The sequence below is a fragment of the Ictalurus punctatus genome, chromosome 26 (genome assembly GCF_001660625.3).
Source record: "Ictalurus punctatus breed USDA103 chromosome 26, Coco_2.0, whole genome shotgun sequence".
NCBI lineage: Eukaryota > Metazoa > Chordata > Actinopteri > Siluriformes > Ictaluridae > Ictalurus > Ictalurus punctatus.
Window position 1 is genome coordinate 15544896 of NC_030441.2, and position 25907 is coordinate 15570802.

At 37.9% G+C, this 25907-nt stretch overlaps 1 protein-coding gene across 2 annotated transcripts in view; it reads left to right on the forward strand.

The window, feature by feature from the left end:
- Positions 1–13555, forward strand: part of nlgn4xa (neuroligin 4 X-linked a) — a 92143-nt gene extending 78588 nt beyond the window's left edge. For both annotated transcript variants that reach the window (XM_047151247.2, XM_017456833.3), the window contains one exon: positions 10878–13555. In XM_047151247.2, coding sequence (XP_047007203.2) covers positions 10878–11751 — 874 coding nt within the window. In that variant the 3' untranslated portion in view covers positions 11752–13555. The remainder of the gene's footprint in view (positions 1–10877) is intronic.
- Positions 13556–25907: the final 12352 nt, after the last annotated feature.

Sequence of the window (25907 nt, forward strand, 5' to 3'; positions counted from 1 at the left end):
TTCAGAGCACATTTTGAGAAAACAAGGTTCCATCTATCACTCTAAAGGGTTCCTAGTCTTGTTCGTCGTTAAAAAGTTCTGCGTAGAATCCTGTAATAGAAAGTTTTCTTTTCAGGAGAGATTGAAATGAAAAAGCGAGAAACATCCAAACATCCTAAGAACCAACAGTTAAGAGTGCTGATCTTCCTCCTACTGCTCTACTAAAGCAGAAGACATAATGTCATAGAATCTTTCACTTACACACACTTTGTTGCTAAGGTCGCTAAGTTAGTTAGCCGACACTACTGAGGACTTGTTGAAATGTAAACTGATATTTTTGAAAGCGTAGCTTCTCCCCTGCATCGTGGCCTCCTGGGCACACGAAAAGAGCATTTTTGCTCAAAGCTACATTTTCAAAAAAAAACTATCCTAAGTGTTAATGAAAGCCTTACTGTTAGCTAGAGAGCTAGCTAATTAGTTAGGTAACTTGGCTAGCTGCTTTTTTTTGTGTTAGGTTTAAAAATCTAGTTGTGGAGCAACTGAATATATTTGAGGGGTTTTTTGTTGTTGTTGTTGTTGTTGTTGTTTTGTTTTAGGGTTTTTTTTCCCTTAAACATTTTCCCAAGTCACAGCAAGGCTTTGTAAGATGTAAGCCTTATACGTTGAATGGTGTGCTTTGGGTTTTTTCACTACTCTACTACACAGTAGGCAAAAAGCAGTACACCAGAGGGGTACAGTAGTCGAGAAATACCCTGATGGCGTACTGCTTAAGGTGAGATTTTGCAGTATGCAACCGATGGACACTACGCGAGTCAAAAATTCCCATAATGCAACAGGATTGGTGCGAACGAGCTCAGAAAGAAAGACAGCACCGGCTCTTTTGAAGTATTAAACCTTGGTTAAACGGGACTTATACCTGAATAAATCGTTAATTTGTTGAAGGTTGAAACAAGAAAACAGCTGTCACAGCGTTTGAAACCTTTTTTATGATCTCTATCATGCCTTAGCCGGCCAAGCTAATGGTAACGAATTTACCTCAGCCTGTTAACCCCGCCCACTTTGAATTACTAATCCAGTTACCTTTTTCCATTAATGTGCTTGATTTAATCTGGTGGTCCCTTTAAGATTTTTTTGTTTATGATGACGTCAAAAGTCACATGACAGTGCCAACATGGCGGATGTAGTATGTCCGGGATTGTAGTCATACAACACACACGTACTGATTAGTACGTACCGCATGGAATTCACTACGTACTGTACTGTCACATACTAAAGATTGACTATTTTGTTTAAGCAGTCTTTCACCATTTCTAATTGCTCTGAGACTGTTCTTGTAGAGACACAAACTAACTCCTAGTAAATTATGGATGGATTATGTTTGAATTAGTGTTAAAAGCAGCTACATAATGTGTACCTGAGAAATGAGCACAACTGACGAAAGTCCTTGACGTTCATTGACTACCAAACTCAAGATCTTTTCCAGAGATCGCACTTCCATTAATGTTAATAATGTTAACGATTTATATTCCTACACTTTTATTAAATTATTATTTATTTATTTATTTATTAGAAAATATCACAGGTACTGGCAGTTTTTTTTTTTGTTTTTTTGTTTGTTTGTTTGTTTGTTTGTTTTTTAACGTTCAACTCTACTACTGTCTTTCTTCTTGTAGGTTTTCAAAGTTTGTAGATCCATTTTTGCTGGCAATATGTACAGGGTGTTTATATGTATGTATATGTATATATACATACATATATATATATAATATATATATACTCAGACTCAGGAAGGTTCAGTTAAAAATGTATACCGTTACATTTACAAATGATTTCATAAACATTGTAATCAGTTATCATTAACGCAATCCAAGTATCTTGATATGAAAGAAATATAATCTGATTTTTTTTTTTGGATTACTTCAAGGTCACATATGTAAATAAAGTTAAGAGAAAGCCTGCCTATACTGTACATATCATAAAAAATATCATGGAGTATTGTACTGTACAATATGTTTGCCATCGTCATGGTTTTATGTTGTTATTGTGAGAAATTGTTTGAAATACCTTTTAGGTTTAATCACACACCCGCAGGAGCTATATACTGTATGTGATATTAGTTTAAAAGAAGTATTAAAAGCAGATAAAAGCCCTCAAGAGGTTTAGTCAGAGGTTTAGTGCTACACTCACATTTACTCGACTCACCCTACACTGCATTAACCTACATTATATAAAGCTGGTATGAAAACATATTACTGAAGCCACAGTAAATTTCACTGGAGCGGAATTAAATCTGTCTGTTATATTCCTGAAATATATTTACACAAAGCTGTAAATAATGTGTCTTCTATATTACATAAAAAAGCAATGCACAGTAATTCAAGTATGATACATTTTAACGTCGGGATTATTGCCATTAAGGAAATATACATCTTTTTCAGCTAGAATGAACCGTGACGGTGCTGGATGTTGCCTCAAGACACATTAAATGCAGAAGATGTTGGGTTTTTTTTTTTTTTTTTTGTCCTCGTATGAAAACGCGAATCATCACACTGAATGCTGAATGGTATATGCCTCAGGCTAAAATAAAAGAGAAAGAGGAAGATAGGGCCGAGTTGCTTTCGCAAGGTTATTTATATCCATCCGTGAACTTTCTATTTTTGTTTCGTACATACCGAGACACTTGAAGATATTTTCGATGAAGGAGGACAGCCTGTTCAAATGGTATACAGTACGTGATTTGACTATTTCAATATTAGTCACTTTAACAGAAAATTGCATTTGTTTATTTAGATAATGTGGGCTTAGTGGTTAGCACGTTCGCCTCACACCTCCAGGGTCGGGGGTTTGATTCCCACCATGGCCCTGTGTGTGCAGAGTTTGCATGTTCTCCACGTGCTGTCGGGTTTCCTCCGGAAGTCCAAAGACATGCATGTCTAAAGTGTCCATAGTGTATGTGATTGTGCCCTGTGATGGATTGGCACCCCGTCCAGGGTGTACCCTGCCTTGTGCACGATGCTCCCTGGGATAGGCTCCAGGTTCCCCACGACACTATAGGATAAGCGGTATAGAAAATGGATGGATGGATGGATGGATTATTCAGATAATGTTAGGCAGAATACAACCCATGCCTATAATTCATACACTTTTTTTGTTGTTGTTCAAGCCCCATGACATACAGAGTAATAACAGGCTTATAATAATGCACAAAATATGTAGACATTTCTTGTACAACTACGCTAATACATCATCTGCTACCTGTTAGCCAACGTCTCAGTTGGAAATGTTGGAGGCATTTACACACAGACGCGCAAATATCCCAATTTCGTAAAATATAAACGATCAGAAGCCATTGCATGAGTCAATCCTATTAAAGATTTTCCAATTGTTGTTTCTAAACAGTTTTCCATTATATAAGGAATAAAACATGACAGCGCATGCTGTGTTAGAACAATAATCACTGGCAAAGTGGCACAGCATGAAGCAGAGTTACTGTTACTACCCTGAAGTTGATTCTTTTCCTATAACACAACATCCTGAAGTGTTTTCTTATTATACCACAGAAATTTGCCAGTGATTCCAATTTACTCTATGATTTATCAAAGAATGATGTATCCATTTAGAGTTACATTTAATGTTGTAGCTATTGATATAGTGTTATCTTGATGACTTTCCTAGGTTGGAAAAGTTACAGCTTTACATCTGACTGGTACAAAGCACTGACACTGGAGACTCCTTCCAAATTCTGTACTTAATAAACGGACAAACAGATAATCTTTCTAGGTGGAGCAACCTCCAAGTTCCTATGTAAGATGTTACTATAGAAACAATAACGTATAAGAACATTTATATTAACCTGTGGTTTGTCTTGCAGCTGGAATTAGTATCAGAGCTGCTGCTATAAAAACAGATTTTCTGACCAATCAGATTCAAGAATTTAACAGTGCCGCATGTGATACAAAGCACTTTAACACTGTAGTATTGCTTTTCATTTGAGAGTCATTTGGGACAAATATAAAACATTTTCATATTGTAATATACACCACATATATCTGTAACACTAATGCACTCCATGACTGTTCTCTGGTGCCCCTGCTACAGCCCTTTTTGATGAAAACCCCAGATTGGAGCTGAAATAGTGCTCACTGCTCATTATGTGTGAGCGATGTAGAAGCGCCCTGACCCGTGACGCCCTGACATTTATCAAGCATGTTAGAAATGATCCGAACAAAATTATGTAGTGTGTGCGATGTACAAGCCCGGGTACGGAGGTCAGTGATGAGCAACAGCCAATGAATGAAGCAGAAAAACTACTACGACGCCATACTCCATATATACTGTATATATTTGAACGTTTCACTATGATCTTATTACGTGTAGTGTTTCAATCGGTATGTACATTACTACATACTGTAAGCGGTTTCTTTCTTTTGATTTCTTAACAAATCAAAAGAAATCCTCCGGCTGGGTATGAAATCCCTTTATTTAGACAAGCCTATAATATTATAAGGAGAAAAACATGCTGGAGGTTTTGCGTTTTATGTCTTTTCGTCTATGCCTTGGTCCCTCACCCAAAGAGTTAACCTGCTACAGCTAGAAAAACAATATATAAAAAATATACCAAACCTTAATAAGAGCAATGCAAAGATTTCTTTTTTTATACAATAGGTGTGCTGCTTCTAATCTTATCTATAAAGAATGATACATCAGCGATGCCAGTAGTATAATATCCATAGAGGAACCACAATATGTCAACAAGGAATTATTTGTAACAGGTCGCTGGTCATAAGTAACATTAATAGTACACCAAAGAAGCCCTTAACGTTCCAGGTGAGCGAAAGTTCCAGTCCAGAAGTGTTCTGAACAATGATTTAAACCATGTTCCTTAACTAATAGTGTACAATAAAGAACACAAACACTCGCACAGCTTCCTGAACTTTGCCTGAACCCAGCAGACACCTGGGTTTGGGGATTAGACACCTCTTTTTCTTTGTCACTTCTTTGTCTGTGAAGCTCATTTATACTTCATTTTGTAATGTGTGTACATATGGATTAACAAGACATTGTCATTCTTCTCGTTCCCTTTCCCTGTTTCATAGCTCATCCCTCTAAGATAGTGTGGAAAGGAAGCAAGAAAAGGAAATGAGGATAGGAGCAAGATCAAATGTATTTAGCAAATGAGATGTTGTTGCTCACTTTATGTTTCCCAGATGTATTAACTGTAGACCAGATCAGTTAACAGTAATTACACAGTGAGTTCCATCCATCAGTTTTCTGTACCGCTTATCCTACACAGGGTTGCAGGGAGCCTGGAGCCTATCCCAGGGAACTCGGGGCACAAGGCGGGGGACGCTCGGGACACGGTGCCAACCAATCTCAGGGCACAATCACACACCCGTTCACACATTATGGACAATTTGGAAATGACAATCAGCCTACAACCCGTGTCTTAGTACTGGGGGAGGAAACCCCAAAGCACGAGGAGAACATGCAGACTTCGTACACAAAGGGCAGAGGCGAGATTCGAACCTCAAACGTGCTGACCACTAAGGCCCAACTCCCCCCCCAATTATCCTTAAACAAAATATGTACATTACATGCTTTTAGACTAGCAAAATTCAGCTGACCTCTCCTTTCAAAATAGTGCCCATTACTTACTTAATTTAATTTTATCACGAAATCAGTTAAAATTTTGGGAAACACCCACAGAATGCCATGTTGTCACATACGTCTTGCAGTCTATAATCCCATGATCCTCAGCCTGAAACCTCATCACATGACCTCCAGTCATGCCCTTAGCGCCATTCACGGTCACATGATTTCTAATGACACTCACCTGTTTGCGATTCCCTTTAAATAACCCGGCCTCTCGGTGTGTCTGCGCAAAGTGATATGGCCATTTTGGAATTCTACAAGTCTTATAGGGTGCGAACCTTTCATAATGCGTGGAGATTATGACATGATTGAGTGCTTGCTTATTAAATATCTTACACTACAAAAAGATGCAGGTGAATGGAATAGCATTCCATTTGGTACACAATATGGATAAAAGTTTATGGATCCCTACCTGACCATCACCTGACTGTGTGTCCACAGGTGTCCACAAACTTATGGCCATACAGTGTTGTCTATGTAGTGTTGGCCATATTGTATTGTATTATATGATGTATTACTTAATAATGCAGAATAAATTTCAGCTGCAGTTCAGCTCTCAGCCCATTTCAGTAAAACATAAATCCCACAGTCAAACAAGAGATAAAAACCGATTCAGTGTTTTTATCTTTCTGTTTGGATAACAGTCACAAACACACAGCTATTGAATCCCCGATGGTTGAGATTAGGGCTCTGAGTCTGAGCATGACAGACCATTACTTTGATAGTTAGCATGAAGAAGGTCTAGGTAAAACAAAGCCAGAATATCTACAGACCTCACGATTCAATTTTTATTCTGATTCAAGGTCATGACAGCCTGCGTTATTTTTTTTCCTTCCTGCCTTGAATTCATATTACATCACAGTACAGCTCAATCCTCGATTCTGATTGGTCAGAAGCTGTTCATTCTCATTTCTTTCTTTTTTTTTTGACATAGCAGTTCTGACAGTAGTCAAAACACAAGTTTGTATTAATATGCTCATTCTAATTTCTAATTCTAATTACAGGGTGAATGCTGCACATTTTTTTTAAAAAAATGTGTGTAGTGAATCGTGAATTTTTTCTATGAGGAAATGTTTATTTAACATTGTTTGGAAGGAGTCTCCAGTGTCAGTTGTTTGTAACAGAGGTAAAACCCACAGGGAAAACAGTTTCAAAAACAGACTTCTGGTCTAGAATGGGCCACCATACATCCTCAGAGTGGAGCTTCGTGAACATGTGCAAGAATCATTTAAATGTTGATCCTGAAATGAAAGACTAATCATACCTAATGCACATTTAAATTTGAGATTTTTATGTTTATAAAAATATTATACACCTTTTTTTTATTTAAAAAAAAAAATGTATAGAATGCTGCAGGGATGAAGTATTTTTGTAGACCTACCCGGAAGTTAGCATCACCCTGGTTCCTTCGACAAAAAGCCAGTCGGATTTTTAGATTAGCTTTTAGATTAGTGCAGAAAATAAGCTCTGGGACCAGCAATTCTTACTCGATTCTTACAAGTTTCGTACATCAAGAAAATCTTGACAAATGATCACAACTTTTATTAATTTTGCACCAGAATATTGAATACAAGCACCAGTTTACAAGATAGTTTGCCGACTTCGGCACCACCACTACGCTAACAATAGATTTTACAGCACTACAATTTGAAAAAAACAAAACAAAAAAAAAAAACACTACAATTGGAAAATACTATAAATCTACTACAAGTTGGAAAGTTTGAGTTGGAATTGTTTGCAAGAGTATGAGTATAAACTCAATAAGGCCACAGGATGAGTTTTCCTGTTCGGCGTGATGACGTTTAATGTTCCCGACACCCTTTGTGGTCGCATTTGTTAGCAACCACCTTTTTCAAGACACGTAAAATCTTTAAAAAAAATTAAAAATGAGTGGTGTATTACTGACAGGGCACACAGTGGCTTAGTGGTTATCACGTTCACATCACACCTCCAGGGTCGGGGGTTTGATTCCCACCGTGGCCCTGTGTGTGCGGAGTTTGCATGTTCTCCCCGTGCTGCGGGGGTTAGGGTTAGGGTTAGGTAGTTAGGGTAGCCTAGACATGCATGGTAGGCTGATTGGCGTGTCTAAAGTGTCCGTAGTGTATGAATGTGTGTGTGAGTGTGTATGTGATTGTACCCTGTGATGGGTTGGCACCCTGTCCAGGGTGTACCCCGCCTTGTGCCTGATGCTCCCTGGGATCGGCTCCAGGTTCCCCGTGACCCTGAAAAGGATAAGCAGTATAGAAGATGGATGGATGGATGGTATTACTGATATATTTTATGTCGTAGAATAAAATGTGAAAATATCTTGAGCTTGTGTTAACCACATTTAACCAAAAACCCATTGACTTCAGGATGCTGGAACGAGAACTGCTAAAATAGTAAATAGAAAACTGCGTTGAATAGTAAATGTGCTAAATTGCAACTCGAATATAACTATTAATGGAATTTGATAGCCCAAACCTAAAATGACGATTTTTCATCGGAAATGTTTTGTACGTTAAGTTTCCGTTTTTAAAAAAAAAAAAAATCTAATATCAAAGTTCTGTGCATCAATTCAGAATCTTTCAAATGTTTTAAGAACCTAAGATTATCTAAGGTCTAACAATCATTTTTTCCCCCTCTATGACAATGTGTTCTTTAAAAGGCTTTAGTAATTAAAAGACATGTTTAGGCATTTATTTACTGCGCACTTCATACTAGTATTCATTTTATACGTCCATTAATTTAATTTCTTTCTTGTGGTTAATTATACATTAATTCATCTGTTTCCTTTTTTGCCACATTTGCATCATTTTTCATCAGCCAGTTTATTATTACTTCTGCCATCTTTTTCGTGTGTGTGTGTGTGTGTGTGTGTGTGTGTGTGTGTGTGTGTTCATGCACCTATTCTGAATGCAGCTCCATATATTTCCTCTCCATCTTCGGTGTCTATTTAAAGGTCTAGTTCTCTCTTTCTTTGTCTCTTCTCCATTTCTTCTCTCTCCTCCAATATAATGAAATCACAACCTACAGTATCACTGCAGAGCCACTAGCAATTTCATAGACTACACACACACACACACACACACACACACACACACACACACACACACCTAAGAACATTGAGGTAAATTACTATTGCAAAGCTAGTTCATCATGCTGCTAATGACGTTCTATTGCAAATGAGTTTGTCAGGTGAATCACTTACTTGTGTAGTAGGGCAGTGGTACATGGATAGTCTGCATTCTAGCAGAGATTTACTGCTTTTGTGCACAGATAAAATTCCCGTCATGTCCCAGTGAGATACTCCCAATATATTTTTGGGAATGCAAAACAGCTGGTAAGTCATGAGCGATACCTCTATACTGCTAATGAATATGCAGTATAAATCAGCAGACTTAAAAAAAGAAAAAAAAAAAGAAAAAGAAACAGGTCGTCTACCATATTTTGTGGCGTCGCTTCAGACTACCCCGTCCACCAATATCTCTCTACTCAAAAAAGAAAGAAAAGAAAGAAACAAAATATTTGTCGGTGTTTTTTTTTTTGTTGTTGTTGTTGTTGTTTTTTGGCCGTATTCTGGTTCCCTGAAAAAAAAAAACAAAAAAAAAATCTTTTTTTGAGAGCGAAAAAAAAAAGAAAAGAAATCGAAGAATGAGGATGTGTTTTACGGGAGGCGCGTTATTCGGGGGTTTTTTTAATGTTTTTTTTTTTTTTCTTTCCATTTTTAAACCCTCTAGCTTCAGCCAACTTGTGCCAAAATCACTGAATATCCCTTTAACAGTTCCGAAAGAAATCAATTCTGCTCATTTACAAAATGCCTTGGCAGCCATACAAAACTAAAAGTGGAGCACAAAATTGTTCACTAAGCAAAAAAAAAAAAAAAGCAGGAGAACAAGTCTGCAAATCTCCCAAGATTTCATTTAATTTATTTATATATTTTTAAATCGCACCTGTACCCTGAAGGTGATGTGATGCTCTCATTGTTGAGGTTAATCATAGAATTGTATTCTCTAAGGTAGAAAATTTAGTCAAAGAAATTGATCTTTAGATATTTTTTTTTTCTCTAACTTGATTGTGTTTCCGTCTAAGTGTGTTTCTCTTTTTGTACTGGAAATAGAAAGTTGCGTGCGGATATTATGTTAACCACTATGAGACCGGGGGAAAAAAAAAAAAAACCTTCATTAATGTGGCAACCGAATCCAGTATTAATTTCCCACTGTGATTAAAAATCTCTAAAAATTAAAAATTCTCTGGCACACGAACTTGTATTTGGCATTGTAATATGAAGAAGTAATAAAAAGAAATATTAAGAAGATATTTGAAAGCTTTGTTTATCCGGTTTTGGTTTTTCATCTCACTCTATTTGCTCTTTGTATTCGAATATGTTTTTAATTGTGTTAATTGTTCTAAAGCACTTTTTTTTTTTTTACAGAACAACAACATAAATTACCTGTTGTTGTTTTTTTTAATTTATTTTATTTCAATTATATTTTTTGTTTTTCTATATATTGCTTTATATAGCTGAGCACAACTTAAAAGTTTCAAATATTTCAAAACTTGATGTATAGTAATGTTTTGAGGTAGGGCAGAGGAGTGGAGGTTGAAGTTGTTGGGGTTTTTTTTCCCTTCTTGGTTCATTAGGCATTTTTAGACTTATTTGAATATTTTGGTAGGATTACGTAGGAAACTGTAATGACTGTGTAAAAAGTTTTATTGACTGACGTGCCTGCCTTAATGGTCAAATAAAACTCCTGAGTGCATAATCTATGTAGGAGTGAAGCCATTATGTAAAAAAAAAAAAAAAAAAAAAACCCTTTATAATGCTAATGCACTGAGAGAAAAGTGAAAGTGGTTTAGGACAGTATATCTTTATTTAGAAACCTTTTACACCTCTCTGGCTTATTTGCCTGGCCTCTGAATAAAATGTACAATTGCTAAAGTGGTTGTCTCAAAAAATAAATCCCCCGACCATCACCACCACCCGCCCCAAACCCGATGCCCTTTTAACTAGGGCTGTGAAAGGTGTGCCATAGTGGTTGCGAAATCCTTGAGGGTAGTTACAAAATTTCCTCTGGAAATAATTATGAAATCAAGAAAGGTTGAAGTACATGCAAGTTCAATGGCATGTAAATTGCTCTTGTTCTATTAACATTGAATTTGAACAATCAGTTCACACTAACAATGAATGATATACAAACAGTATTACTAATCTCCTGAAGTTACTTCTCAAGACTTATGTGCTTTTTACTTTTTCTTTTGAATAGAGATCCAAATCAGCCAGTTCCACAGGACACCAAGTTCATACACACAAAACCCAATCGTTTTGAAGAAGTGGCCTGGTCCAAGTACAACCCCAAAGATCAGCTGTACCTTCACATCGGCCTGAAGCCAAGAGTTCGAGACCACTACCGTGCCACCAAGGTGGCCTTCTGGCTTGAACTTGTGCCTCACCTTCACAACATCAACGAACTGTTTCAGTATGTCTCGACCACCACTAAGATCCCGCCGCAGGACACGACACCCTTCCCTTATACCAAACGACTAGGTAAAACCTGGCCGTCCACAACACGCCATCCTGGAATACCTCCTTCAAATACCAAGCAAACCACAGACCAGCGCAAAGGCAATGATCTTGTTGAGGACTCTGCTGTGATGATCGAGACCAAGCGTGACTACTCGACAGAACTAAGTGTGACCATTGCAGTGGGCGCGTCACTGCTCTTCCTGAACATCCTGGCCTTCGCCGCACTCTACTACAAGAAAGACAAGCGACGTCACGAGTCTGGTCGTCGTGGTACCAGCCCGCAACGCAATGCCAACTCCAACGCTAACGATGTCTCACGGATGCAGAGTGACGAACTCGCGTCATTGCAGATGAAGCAGCAGCAACAACAACTGGAGCAACAGCTTGAAAATGAGCACCGGCATGAATGTGAGGCACTGAGGCTTGCATGCCCACCTGATTACGCACTTACGCTCCGCCGATCTCCTGACGATGTTCCGCTCATGACACCCAGCACCATCACCATGATTCCCAGCTCGCTCGGTGCCATGCAGCCCTTGCACAATTTCAACGCCTTTGTTGGGACTCAGAACAGCACCAACCTCCCCCACGCTCACTCCACCACCAGGGTATAGCTGCACGCTTTTGGAATACCTTCAGACTACCACCTCCTCTCTGTACTATTCTTAGGAAGTCAGGGTTGGTTTACTCCTGGCATTGAGCTTAAGACTGAAGTCATGGATGAAAAAGTTGCTCCACCTGGAGATTGATTCTCAGTGGATAAGATTATTTTGCTACACCTTCTTAAAGAATATACGAGTCCGATATGATCTGTTTGTGGGGGAATATAGCGAATGTTACTAAACTTCACACTGTACTCAGAGCCAAGTGGAGTGGGAATATTTTACCAAAAGTAATTCTGGACTCTTGTGGACTAGTTTTCTTGCACAGGGGACACTTAGAAGCTAATGATAGAAGGCATCAAGGATGTGTTAACACTTGGTACTGTTTATCCTATATCGAACAGTGCAAGAACACTGTATTTTGAACAAATCTACTTTTCCGACACATGATGGACAAAGGGACAGAATTCTAAAATCCCCCAGCCTGAAATGTATTTATGACAAATTTGTAAAGATGAGAATTATGTAAATAGCTGTGCGTTACAAAAGCCAATACTAAAGAAAATTACAAATGCTTTTATTGTTGTTTTTGGTTTCAAAATATAACTATTAACAAGCTTGTGCTTTTTGTTGAAGTGACTGTATATATACCGATCATAATCATAATCATTGTTTTACTTTTCGAAAAAAAGGTTTGGGTTCACATTCCAGATGCAATAGTAAAAAACTAATAAAAACAGTAATACTTATTTCCACACACATAACCATAAGTTTGCTTTAGTGGTCCTTCAGCTTTCTGTCCAGCAAACGTAGTTTGTTCAAAACCAGCTTCATGCATTGACCTTAAACATGGAGGAAAACACTCTACAATGGTGTTGATGCAAATTGGATATTAATGGCAAGTTAAGATTTTGGAGTTTGTCTTTCACATGGTAGGGACGATGAGTCACCTGGAATCACAGCACTGGCCAATGGGATTGGATTTATTTTAATGAATGACATAATGGGCGGACATTGAAAATATTGGCGCTGCTGCTCAAGTATGATCTGACGATAAGTTTCTCACGTCCAGTTAGGTTCCATATAGCTCTAACTAAGAGAAATAGTGCTTTGATTCCAGGTGCCATTGCAAAACAGCTGAAAACAACATCGTGTGTCCCCAACAGCTGTAGGTCATTCACACCATCTGCTTCATTCTGTATTTTTATTTCCATAACGTTTTTGTTACATGCATCACTGCCTGAATTGAAGATGTGGCCCTGCAATGTACTGTCAAGAATTTAAAAAAACGGTCAAAAGAAATAGCCCAGGCAGTGGATTTTACTATATTAGTTGGATATGTTTGTAAAGACGTATATGTTAGATATTTCTACTTGTCATATGCTAGCAATATGTATTGTGCCAGGCTTGTGATATTTTTGGGTTACAACGCAAGTGAATGAATGTAAATAAAAAAATAAACTATAAATGATATTTAAAAAAAATAAAAAAATCATTAACCCTAATATTTTAGTTCTGCATCCTATAAGAGAGCTTGGAAGCGCAAGAAAAGATTAAAAAAAAAAAATCTAATAAAATGTAAAAAAAAAAAAAAAGCAAATTGAAATTTATAAAGTTACCTTTGTATATTGAATCTTAAGATATTCATCATAGGCCCTTCAACTGTCAATAATTCAAGGGTGCAGTGTAGGATTCTACATAATAGTTTGTCTTATATTGTTTGCGGTTTTTGCCTTAAGTGATAGATGATATTTCTGGCTGGACACCTATATAATTTTTTTCTGCAACGTTTCTAATAAAAATCAATATTTTCTAACATGCTGTCTGCTTGTCGAATTTCACTGTTGGGTCTAAAGTGTAAAATCCACGAAATGAACATCATTTGTTTTCATATGTAAAATCTAATATAATCACATTGCTGGAATTGTTTTTTTTTTTTTTTTTTTGTCTTGTTGTAATGCCTATACTTGTGCCTTGGTAAGTGATTATGGGGTGCTCACGATCCTAAGTGGGAACTGCTAAATATATTTAGTTTAGTACAGTTTAAAGCTTTGTCAGCATCTGAGAGACTTATTATTGGAGTAACTTACTGGTGCAGGCCAATTTAGAGAAACGAGTGCAGAGCTGCCAACATGGCTAATAAGAAAACTCCTAGCAGGCAAAGAGAGAGAAAAAATACCCTAACGTATATGTCGATGGAGATGGTTTCAGCATAAATGATAAGCAGCACATTCAACCTTGCGCTTTTACCAACCAGAGACCACAACCCTGCCCTCTTGTTTTCTTTTGGCTCCCAAGACCGAGGCACAAAGCAAAAGTAGCCTCTATCTGCACCAAATATCTGCATACTTTCCCCTTCAGAGAATCAGCTTTATCATCGGGCAAATTTGATCACCTTTTAATCTGACCGCTGGTTTAGCCGAGAAAGCAGAAAACGTCGTTTTCGGGTTAAAAAACGCACATGGTACAGCCCAGCCTTAAATGTTGGCACCTTTTGTGAGTGCCTGGGGCCATCTATGTTAGCAGTGAAACCGGATTTTTACAGTTAAAGGAGCATATGAATAAATGCAGGATTATAAATATTCAAACATCTCACCAGTGACAGCTGCATGCTTTACAGCGTATTCCCAACACTCTGCTCCCCTGAGTATCGACACCTGTTTCTTATTCATTCACTTGTTAATGAATGCATAAATACTTCATGGTTTGCAATGCTAGTGTGCCTAACTTACCTGTATTCAAGGGTGTTGGTGTGCCATTGTGGCTTGGTGGTTTGTGTTTTTGCTGGAGCGTAATCACCAATTTCCTCCATGTGAACAAACACACTCCTTACATTGGAGAGAAGGTTCCCATCATGCTAAGATCAATCCTATCTCTCCATCCAGTCTTCCGTCTGCTCCTGAACATGATCATGAGTGAACCAGTACAGAGGCTAAGTCTGGAGACCCTTTGGTATCTTCAAAGCTTAGACAGGTTGACTAGAGCGAGCATGTCTCGTTTCTGTCTGAATCCCAGTACACATATCTGTTTATCTTATTTTCTTACTAAACTTCACAGTGAACTCTGAGTCAAATGGAAGGGGAATACTGCAATATTTACCAAAAGAAATTCTGAACTCTTTTGGATGATTTTCCTTGCACAGGGGACACTATAGAAGGCACATATAAGGCATCAAGGATCTGTCAAAGCTTTGTACTGTTCATCCTATATCCTATGTCTTCAAAGCTTCTGCAGAGACCAGCAGGATGACGACTGGTAAGTATGTTTCATTTCTGTCTGAATGGTGGTACATGCTTCTGTTATTCTTAGAAGCAAAGACTAATGTTTGCAATGAGTGAGGAGTAATTTACTTCAAATTCAACTTACCGGTTCAGTAAAAATAAAATGATTTACCAAATGAATGGCAATAATCACAACCTGTACTTTTCTTGTCCACCGAGACTAAACCGCAGACAAACACTGCTCACAAAGGCTCAGAGTCAGGATGTTGCTCCTAGCTACAGGTTCATCTGCCCTCACTATGTGAATTAAGAGTGAGAAATGTAAATGATAGTGAATTACTAACATGTAATCCGACATAAAATGGATTACATGAGAGAGGCGTGGTAATATACGTACATGTGTAGCTGCCCGAACTCCCTGACAAGCTTCCCATTCCCTAGGCATCTCCTCTGGTAATGGGACAGCTAATGCAACAGAGCCCTGCTTAGACCTATCACTGGAGCAACAAACCTGAAGGTATCAAGAGGATGTTTAGTTTGAATAAAACACCATACCAGCAGTTGCTGACAGACATGTGGAAGTTAAACGTATCTGATGCTGTTTCCCATTATAGCCCCAAGGTGTTTAGGTGCAACATCTGCAGTGAGGACTAAATCTTGTCAGTTGTCATGGACATCAGCCCATCATCAGCATAGAAATATCTCTCAATGAATTGGTGCATATATGAGCATATCACTTTTACATGCTTTGGCAGCTTGTCTGATTCCGTAGATGGGTAGGACTATTACCAAAGACATGAACCTTCATGTTCCTATGGAACATTTGCCAAATATCATTAGCTACTCGTTTCCTAAAGCAGATCAGAACTCACGGCAGCTATTATCAAGATCTGGGCATATGAACAGCACACTTGAGCTTGAGGGAAAGACCACACTAATCTACTCAGGCCTTCGAGGGTGGTAGACTCCAAAATTGACAGGTACCGATACTCCACATTCTCGTCCAGTAACAAAGAAAAAGAAGACTTTATTTGTCACATATACATTACAGCATATTGGAATTGTTTATTTTTCATATCTCAGCTTGTTAGGAAGCTGGGGTCAGAGTGCAGGGTCAGGCCATGATACTGCAGCCCAGGAACAGATAGGGTTAAGGGCCAGTCTCAAGGGTCTAACAGTAGCAGCTTGGCAGTGCTAGGGCTTGAAATCCTGACCTTCTGATCACCCAGCTAATTGGTCTTGTCCCTAAACCCTTCATCGCCCATAGTCATTAAAAAGACTTTTTTTTTCCATAGATGGAGCCACTGTCTGGTTGAACACTGTATTCTCCCCACCATGCACACTGTCTCTCGCAAAAGAAGAAAGCTGGTACATGCTTTAAGGGGGAATATTGTCTACCAATCTGTGACACATTGATTTGTAATGCGCTTATACTTGGTGCATGCACCTTCAAGCCATATCTCACCCATCAGGACCCTGCCCAAATTCAGTCTCCAGTGCAAAGGGAATAATCATTTGCTTTCTAACTTCATGTACTTGAGTGATCTCTGTCCCTAATAGGAGAACAGAGAGCACCACTACAGTAACTAGTTTGGAAGGTGGTCCATAACTGTTTCATCTTGCACTTCACTGGTCATGAAACAAACAATATCAGGGTCTGTTTGTAAGGTTAATTACATGCTTCACTGGTGGCTAATTTGCTGTTTTAAATAATGCGAACAGTAATGTTTATGTGTAGTCTCAAATCAATTGGGAAACAGCAAGGGGCCCAACGTTCACACAGCATGATGTCCAATAATAGGGTCATATACTCTCTCCTTCTATCCATCAGGAGGCACTGCTTGTTCCATTCATTTAAGAGTAGAGAGTCTTATATTTAAACATGAACATGTGGATGTGAATGGACCAGTCTCTAAATCCATCCATTTTCCCTAACGCATATCCTACACAGGGTCACAGGGGAGCCTGGAGTCTATCCCAGGGAAGTCTAGGCACAAGGCAGGGGACACCCTAGATGGGATGCCAACCCATTGCAGAGCACAATGGCACACCCTTTCACTCAGTATGGACAGTTTAGTGATGCCAATCAGCCGACAACGCATGTCTTTGGACTGAGGGAGGAAACCGGAGTACCTCGGAAGGAAGCCCCCGAAGCACGGGGAGAACATGCAAACTCCACACACACAGTGCAGAGGCAGGAATTAAACCCCAACACTGGAGGTGTGAGGCATACATGCTAAGACCTAAGCCACTGTGCCTAAATATTAAGCAAATCTTCATTTCTCACACACACACACACACACACACACACACACACACACACACACACACACACACACACACACACACACACACCCCCCAAGTAATTTATACATTTAACACATCATTCAAATGATTAAAACTTGCTTTGAACTTCCCGCATGATGTTTGCTCACCCAGAGGTTCTGGCAATAAAAGCTATTAATTGCAAGATTAATTAAAAGATACACATGAGTTCTGTTGTATTGTATTGTATGTATTATGCTGATCAGCTTTGCTGCTGTGCATCCACAAGCATGTTCCCACGTTGCCAATTTTTTTCATTCGGCTGCCAAACAACTTGCTCTTCATTTAGCATTCGCATGTCTAAATATGCATCAGATAAAAAAAAAAAAAACAAAAAAAAAAAACAAAGTGGACTGGATTAAGGAAAATCAATTGTAAAAATGTGAAACGTGAATGTGAAATGTGTTTCCCGTTAGGCTGACATCTTTATTCATCTGATGTGCATTGAAACAACAGAGTTACGAACAGCACCATGAACATAGAAGACAATAAAACAAGGAATCAGACGTTAGAAACACAAGAACCAAGTCCTAAAATCACAGTATCACACTAATGATAGCTCATGAGTTGTTAGATGATTCATGATTCATGGATTTATAGTTACCTGGTCTTCCTGTGTTTAGTGTGCACAGTATAGTTTCTAGTTGTGTAGGTTCTTCGAACACTGCCTGCCTGTGTTTGAATGGCTTATAATCACCTGGATCATAAAATGGTCAATAAACTCTTGGATGAACCGAAATAATACAAATTTGTATTCTAAATGTGTAACACAATGCCACTACCTCTATCCCTACCTGTTTAACGCCTCAGATATCCATATCTGCATCTGGATTTGGATTTTAAACCCTAAGTTAGTGTTGTTTTTGTTTTTAGCCTAGATGTAGAAATGCCTGACAGTTCCTCAACCTCAGTAACATCACACAAGTTCTAGTTGGTCTCAACTAGAGATATGCCTTCGACTGCAGTTATTATTTTTGTTTGTGCCTACCCAGGAGATTTACCTCACATTTAGTCGGTTCTACTTCCCAAAATATAAACAAACATGTAGCCTAATATACCCGCTACAACAAAGACCAGGCACTTCCTAAACATGAACGAATGGGTGCTGCAAATGCATTATGTTCATGTTAACGTCATTTTTATCTGCCTCATATCTGACCGCGTGCTTGAATACTATACCTCGTACCTGTTCATTACAAATAACATCATTACATATATTCGGTTGCATCTCTATTATAGTCATACCCAAAGGTTAGAACACAGTTTATAAAACTCAAAGAAACAAACAAAAAAATCTGTTATATTTGACTACAATTTAGAGAAACGAGTGCAGAGCTGCCAACATGGCTAATAAGAAAACTTAGCCATGTGAGTTTCTTATTAGCAACTAATAAGAAAATTGGTGGTTACGGTCCAGCAAAAACACAAACCGCCAAACCACCATGGCCGACCAACACCCTCGAATACAGGTAAGTTAGGCACACTAACACTGCAAACCATGAAGTCTTTATGCATTCATTAACAAGTAAATGAATAAGAAACAGGTGTCGATACTCAGGGGAGCAGAGTGTTGGGAATACGCTGTAAACAAAAAAAATATCTGCTATATTTGACTACATAGGGTATATAAATAAAACAAAAAAACTGGATCGAACATGCAGGGAATTAGACATTTTCATTATAAGCACTGGGTATCAATGATAATATACATAGATGCTGATTTCTTTAACTGGATTGACATTTTTATTTATTTATTTATTTTTAATAAAAACATCAACAACAACAAAAAAAAAATAACACTGTGCCTGTATCTGCAGCTCTGAGATTTTTCATTTCAAAGCACGTACACCCCAGAACTCTGAAGTGACAACTCCTGGAAGTGCAGGCGCAGTGACAAAGATTTTATTAAAATGGAGCGAGTCCAAGAAATCTATATTTTGGCTGAACCTTTGGTTACTGAGTGACACTATATGACATATAAAACCGTGAAGAGGCTGGCTATTACACATTTTATGACTTTTTATTTTACTTATGGAAAAAAAAAAAGAGAAAAATATTGGCACTATACACTCTGAAATCATACACTAATGACTAGGGGTCACATATTGCCCAACTTGAAAAAACATGTGGAGGTGAATAAACTGGCTGTAATTCATGACAGCATTATGTATTTTTATTTTATTTTACTTTATTTAAAATACACTTCACGTCATATAAACCTAAATCTTTACACTTTCTTCTCTGAGAACAAAATTCCGTGGATACATTTCTTAGTGGCTTTAAAAACTTGTCCAGTGTTAACTGTCCTTTGATATAAGGCTTGACTCCAAATGCCAAAGTGCATCATCCAGTGTAGTGACCTACAAAAAATGCTGAAAAAAGAAGTCGGCTGAAGAAAAGAGCTTAGAGGCATGTACTCTGTTTTCTCAGAGAAGAAAAGCCTGCATGATTTCTTCTTTACTGCCTCAGCACAGAAGCTGTGGGTAGAATTTAAGGAATAAAAAATGGTTGTGCAAGCTGTTATAGGAAAATAATCCGTGATCAAGTCTCAAAGTACTTTATTCCTCTTATACCACAGCTCATTTTTATATATATTTGTGATAGAGTGATAATCGCCTGTACTACAATTTATTTTAGGGACCCGAGCAAAGACCTGTTGCTTGCCTTCATACTGAGCAAAAGTCCCTTAAATATGTGCTAAACATCCCTGATTTGCTGACTGAAATGGCTGGTTTAACAGGTGCTGAGTAAACACTCTTTCACAATTGAGCAATACTGAAATTGACAGGATGGAGAAACAAATCTCATTTGCAGTTAGGCAGGGCAGAGCTAGCCTGTTTATCTTATGATGCACTGATGCATGCATTGAGGGCAAACACACACACGTTTGCACAGTCAGAGACATGGGACTAAGTGAATGTGAGAGTCTGTCGCCTTGTTTACCTCATTGACTTCTCAACTAAGAGTTGATCAACTTTGGCAATCCAGCCACTGGACCTCTAAAAACGGTAAATTACTTTTCTAAATTGTTTTAGTGAAAGCCACTTGCTGCGTATGCGTGTACTTGCCTAACAGGGTGCAATAAAATATCATGACCCGGTTTCACCTTAGTCAGGTCTATTGATTTGACTTCAAATGATGCCAGCCAATTAGCTTTTGGATGAAGCCCAAAATGGCAGGAGTCATAGTCAAAAAAAACCCCCAAAAAACGTTATTAGTTATTAACACCAAGGTGAGATCAATAAACATTTTACTGCGTCTGCCCTTGAAAAGTCGCATGAACCTCCACGATCACGTGTGAAATTTCAGGGCTTGACGTTTTTCAAATTGTGATCACAAAAATGTGCGATCAGCTATAAAATATACATGAGTTTTTCATACGGATCAGTAGTCTTCAGTGTTTGAAAAGCTTTGAACAGTTTTCTAAATACCCAAGAGCACACGATTAAAAAAAAAAAATATATATATATATATATATATATATATATATATATATATATATATATGTTGGTTTTTTTTTTTTCATAAAACCATCTCAGTGTGTTGACTTGTTCATATTCAGGCTCTAGGCTTGATCCCTCCTAATTGGCACGGTATTGTGAAAAGTTGACAGGAGGACGAGGCGGAAGTGTCTGTAATGAAGTGCTGTGAGCAGCCATGAATACTCATGACTTGACTGGAAGTTAATTAACCCAGTTTTAGTATTCCATCACTCTTCCGGCTGCCTGGACTGTCATTCATGCATGGACTTCTCTAAACAACCATTACCCAGCCGTATCGATCCTTCCATGACAAGCTGGCCTAAAAAGCAGGAATTGGGAAAAGATACACGGATAAGGCTGTTGAAGTTCTCTTGAATTCTTCATTCTGATGTGAGGTGTTGATTAATTTTCTAAATCAGCAGCTCTGACACTAGCGCCAACTGTCATTCAAATCACCGCTTTATATTAATGTGCTCGTTCTATTATAGTAACACCTCATTCACAAGGACTTGTATGGAGGACGGTCCACATAATCTAATTCAAATAATAAACGATTAGGAGACATTTATTTATTATAAATTGATAATTGAGTCTCCAGTGTCTGTGCTTTGCAACACAAGACATAATCTTTCCACCCCAAGAAAGTCTTTGCATTCCAGTTGCTCGGTGTCATGACAAACTGCATTTTTGTTTTGTTTTTTTGTCTTATGAATATCAAGGCAGGGAAGCAAAGAGAAAAAAAGAGTGACGAGGGAACAGCTGTTAAATGTGCAATGGATAGAAATGGATAAGAAATGACACAATGTACAACGTGTCACTCTTACGCGTCTCAAAAAGTGTCATTGTTGGCAAATTGCTGTGGTATGGAAGGAAATAAACACTCCGGGACATGCCGTTATTGGAAAATGATCAACTTCATAGTGGTAACATTAACTCAGCTTTGCACTGTTGATTATTTTCCAATAACAGCATGTCTCAAAGTGTTTTTTTTTAATGTTAATTTTACTGACAAATGTTATTGTTCTTTTACAATATTGTACAAGGTAAGGGAACAACTGTTTATACCATACATGTTTACATTATCTAACTTGTCTAGAGGATGTAGTACAAAATTGAACATAACTCTAAATAGATATTTGTTTATAACTCTAACTCCAAATAGATTTTTTACTATATATATATATAGTTTGCAAATTGCTATGATATGTAATAGGAATAAAATACTTCAGGACATACTGAGAAAGAATTAAGTTCAGGGTGTTAACAGTAACTCCACTTCGTGTCACACATCACTCCATCTTACATTTACATTTATTCATTTAGCAGACGCTTTTATCCAAAGCGACTTACAAATGAGGAAATCTTATCACTGATTATTTTCTTATAACAGCCTGCACTGTCTGTTTTGTTCCTTACGTAATAGAATGACATTTAAGACTTCTCAGTGTTGGGATAACAGAGTGTTTACTTGTTTGTGAGTCTCTCTCTGACTCACTCTCTCTTCATTCTCCCACCCACACCAAACATGAATTAAGATTCAGGTAAATACCTCCACATCCATGCCAGTTGATTGCCTTCGCTCCCTCTGTGGCAGGACCCTAATAGGTGAATATGAAATCTTCTGAGCCAATATATATGCTGAACAGTTAAGTGAAGAGGAACGTTCATCGGAGTCACCGTGCCTCAGTAATGAATATCGCCTGAAGAGATTCCTTTCTTCTTCATCCCCACCAACTTTTCTTCTCCCTTTTCCATCCTGATAGAAAAGTTGTAGCATCTTGCCATTGTATAAATATTTAGCTAATCTCTTTGGAGTGCTGGTAAAGAAAACAGTGGAGGACAGAGATGTTGTTTTTGTGTTGTGTGCGAAAGGTAATAAACGGGAGCCCTATAGTCCAATAATCATTAGCTAAAATGACTTTGGCGGAGAAGAGCTCCAGTACTCGTAAGCCATCAATAAGGGCAAGATGAACATGAGGCACCAATGATGCATTCATCCAGGTGAGGTACATTATGCAAATAGATACCACACCACTCTTGAATTCTCAATTCTGATTGGTCAGAAGTTTTAGATTCATTTTCTCTGAGAGTAGTCATGGCTGTAATTCAAATCACAGGGTTATATTAAAGCACTTATTCTGATATGTTATTTTTCTTAATTATTGTATGGGTTATCATATATAATCAATTATATGGTGAAGTTTTCGGTAAGGAGATGTTTATATAAACATGTATGGAAGGAGTCTCTAGTATCAGTGCTTTGAAATGGTCAGTAAAATTTCCACCATGGGAAAGTCTTCAGGATTTATATACTGTATACATATACAGGTGCGTCTCAAAAAATTTGAATATCGGGGAAAAGTATTTTTTTTTTTCCGTAATTTAATTCAAAAAGTGGAACTTTCATATATTCTTCTTTACACAAAAAGTGAAATATTTCAAGCCTTTTTCTGTTTTGATCTCGATGATTACGGCTTACAGCTCATGGAACTCAAAAAATCCAGTATCTCAAAATATTAGAATAAAGAATTTATAATGCAGAAATGACAACCTGAGAAGATCTGTAATCAGCTAATTAAGTCAAAACACCTGCAACGGTTTCCTGAGCCTTTAATCTTTCAGTCTGGTTCAGTACACACACGCACAATCATGGGGAAAATGAAAGTGAATTTTGTATTTTATTTGGAAATCAAGGTCCCAGAGTCTGGAGGAAGAGTAACAAGTGGATCTGTAGTGTATGAATTTTTTTGAGTAACTTACCCAACACTGGTCCCAGACAGGTGGTTGAACTCCGATAGTGATTTGGGAGGAGGTTGCAGTTTCAAATTGACCTCACAGCAATGATCAGTGAATTGACCTGAATTAACATTAACATAGACTTAACCTACATGAATTACATTTTGGCTCTTGACACACAAACTAAACAAATCTATTGGGACATACTGACTGGGATAACATGCAAGACAGATTAAAAGTCGTAATAGAATACTGCCTGTGTTTATTTGGCAGATTTCAATGAATTCACTTAGCTAACCATTTTTTTTTTTGTATAAAAGCTAACATATTCACCAACTCAATAAGCTAGCTACAATTATACGTAAGCTAATAAACAAATTTTTACACATAATGAGGACTTCAATAAAAGTAAGATTACAGCATATATCAACACTGATGACACGATAGATCCCTAAATTAGTGAAATAACTGCATTATCAATGTGTTTTGCATTTTAAACAGCATATCCCTGGGTTTACAACCTAACCTTATCTTCAACACTCGAGCATTGGTGCCCGAGGACCCCACCATGCAGATTGCCATGACGACTATTATACTCTGGGGTATGAAATTCTTAGAAGCCTCTTTATTGTGCTTCCCTATCCTGTAAATATTCTACTGATATAACCGTAATTGTGTCTCACTTTTATGAAATGTTCACAAACTGCAGTTATTTCTGTATGGTGTTGCCTCACATGCAAATTGCCTCTCATAATACACCTGCCTGACTGGACTATTATCCTAATGGACTAGGTAGAACTGGTTGAATGGTCCACCACCAGATTGGCCATAAAAATAGAGGGCAGTTGCAAAATGTAAACGCCACCAGAGAGGACGAATCAGGATGTGTATTTGAAACAGTTCAGCTGTGGCCAATTTCTAAAGTGGGTAATGTCCATTAATGGTAGTTGTTAATAGGAAACAAGGATGTGCATTATACAATGAATTTAAAAAAATACACATTCATGTGAGATGGATACAGCTATGGGTTGCATAAAGCTTTGATAAGTGATGCTCATACAATCTCAGAAACACTGGACTGTACTTTAAATAATGCAGCGCTTATCTGTAGCATTTGTGGTTTTTGATCCCTTGCTAAGACAATACAGGAGACACCTGAAAACTGAAAGAAGACACCCGAAAGCAGTCAGACCAAATGTGACAGTTAGCAACGTTGGCAACAGTGTTGAATAAGGCTCAATCACTATTTTCAGAACAATTTCTATTGACCTTTCCATGTACTCTGTGACGAGCAGTGTATTTTCCATCCTCGAACTAACAGTAGATGTGCAAAAGTCAGATTTTACATAACATTATACTGTGGTTAATCAGTCGTAAGATCAATTTTTCTAACCTTATTAACATCAATGCTGAATTTTTTTTTTTTTAAACCATTATCTTCTGGAGCCTTATATTAGATTGTGCACATGGGCCAGTGTGAACTTTGTAAAATATGTATGAATATCCAAGATGTTTATGCAATATCAACTCATTGCAAAGTGCTGTCAGACTATTTGCATGACTGTATGTCAATAGAATATCCATGCATCGATTTAAAACGTTCCTTTCACTGGAGCAGTGCTTAGTTCACTACTTTTCAATTTTCAAACAGAATTTTATTTTGTATAGAAATAACGATATGACATTATCCACAATTCTGTAAAACTGGTTCGTGATAGAGACGGAAATCTCTATTGAAGAAGCCAGAGGATTCCTGGGTTAAGCGCAGGACAGTCTTTATGATTACAGCAGCAGTTCTTAGGTACAAATCTAGTACCCAGGTGAGATTACCCACAATAAATATGCTCGTTTACCCAATTTTAAGTAGTTTTCATTTTAGTTGCAGGAGTGGGATATAGCATGAGAATGCTCACCCTCAAAGATGTTAATGTAACTTGAAATATATGATTTGAAGCCCTTCTCTTTCTTACTGTTGGGTGTAACAGATGACTGCCTCACAATATGATTAATGCCACTCACGGTAATTTGGGGAAGCTCTCGTAAACAGCGAGTGTAATATACTCTCCTGTCATACACTCCTATGTCATCTTTACACAGTTACTGTATCGCCAATAGCGAAAACGGCTTCCGGCACGGCACTGGATGTAACTGACATTTTGGACTTGGATTACAGATTACAGTCGAGTCCATGTCATGTGTAACATAAAAAGAAAGATAAAAAAAATAAATAACGACATAAAATTAATAAAAGAAGAAATTAATTAATGTCTCCCTGTCTGACCAGGGGCTTTCTGTCTAAACCAGCTCAGAGTCCATGTCATGTTCGAGTACATATTTACCTGAGTGCGTGACAAAGTCCGAGTTCGTTCATAATTGGACTCGAGTCCAAGTCCGGGATCGAGTA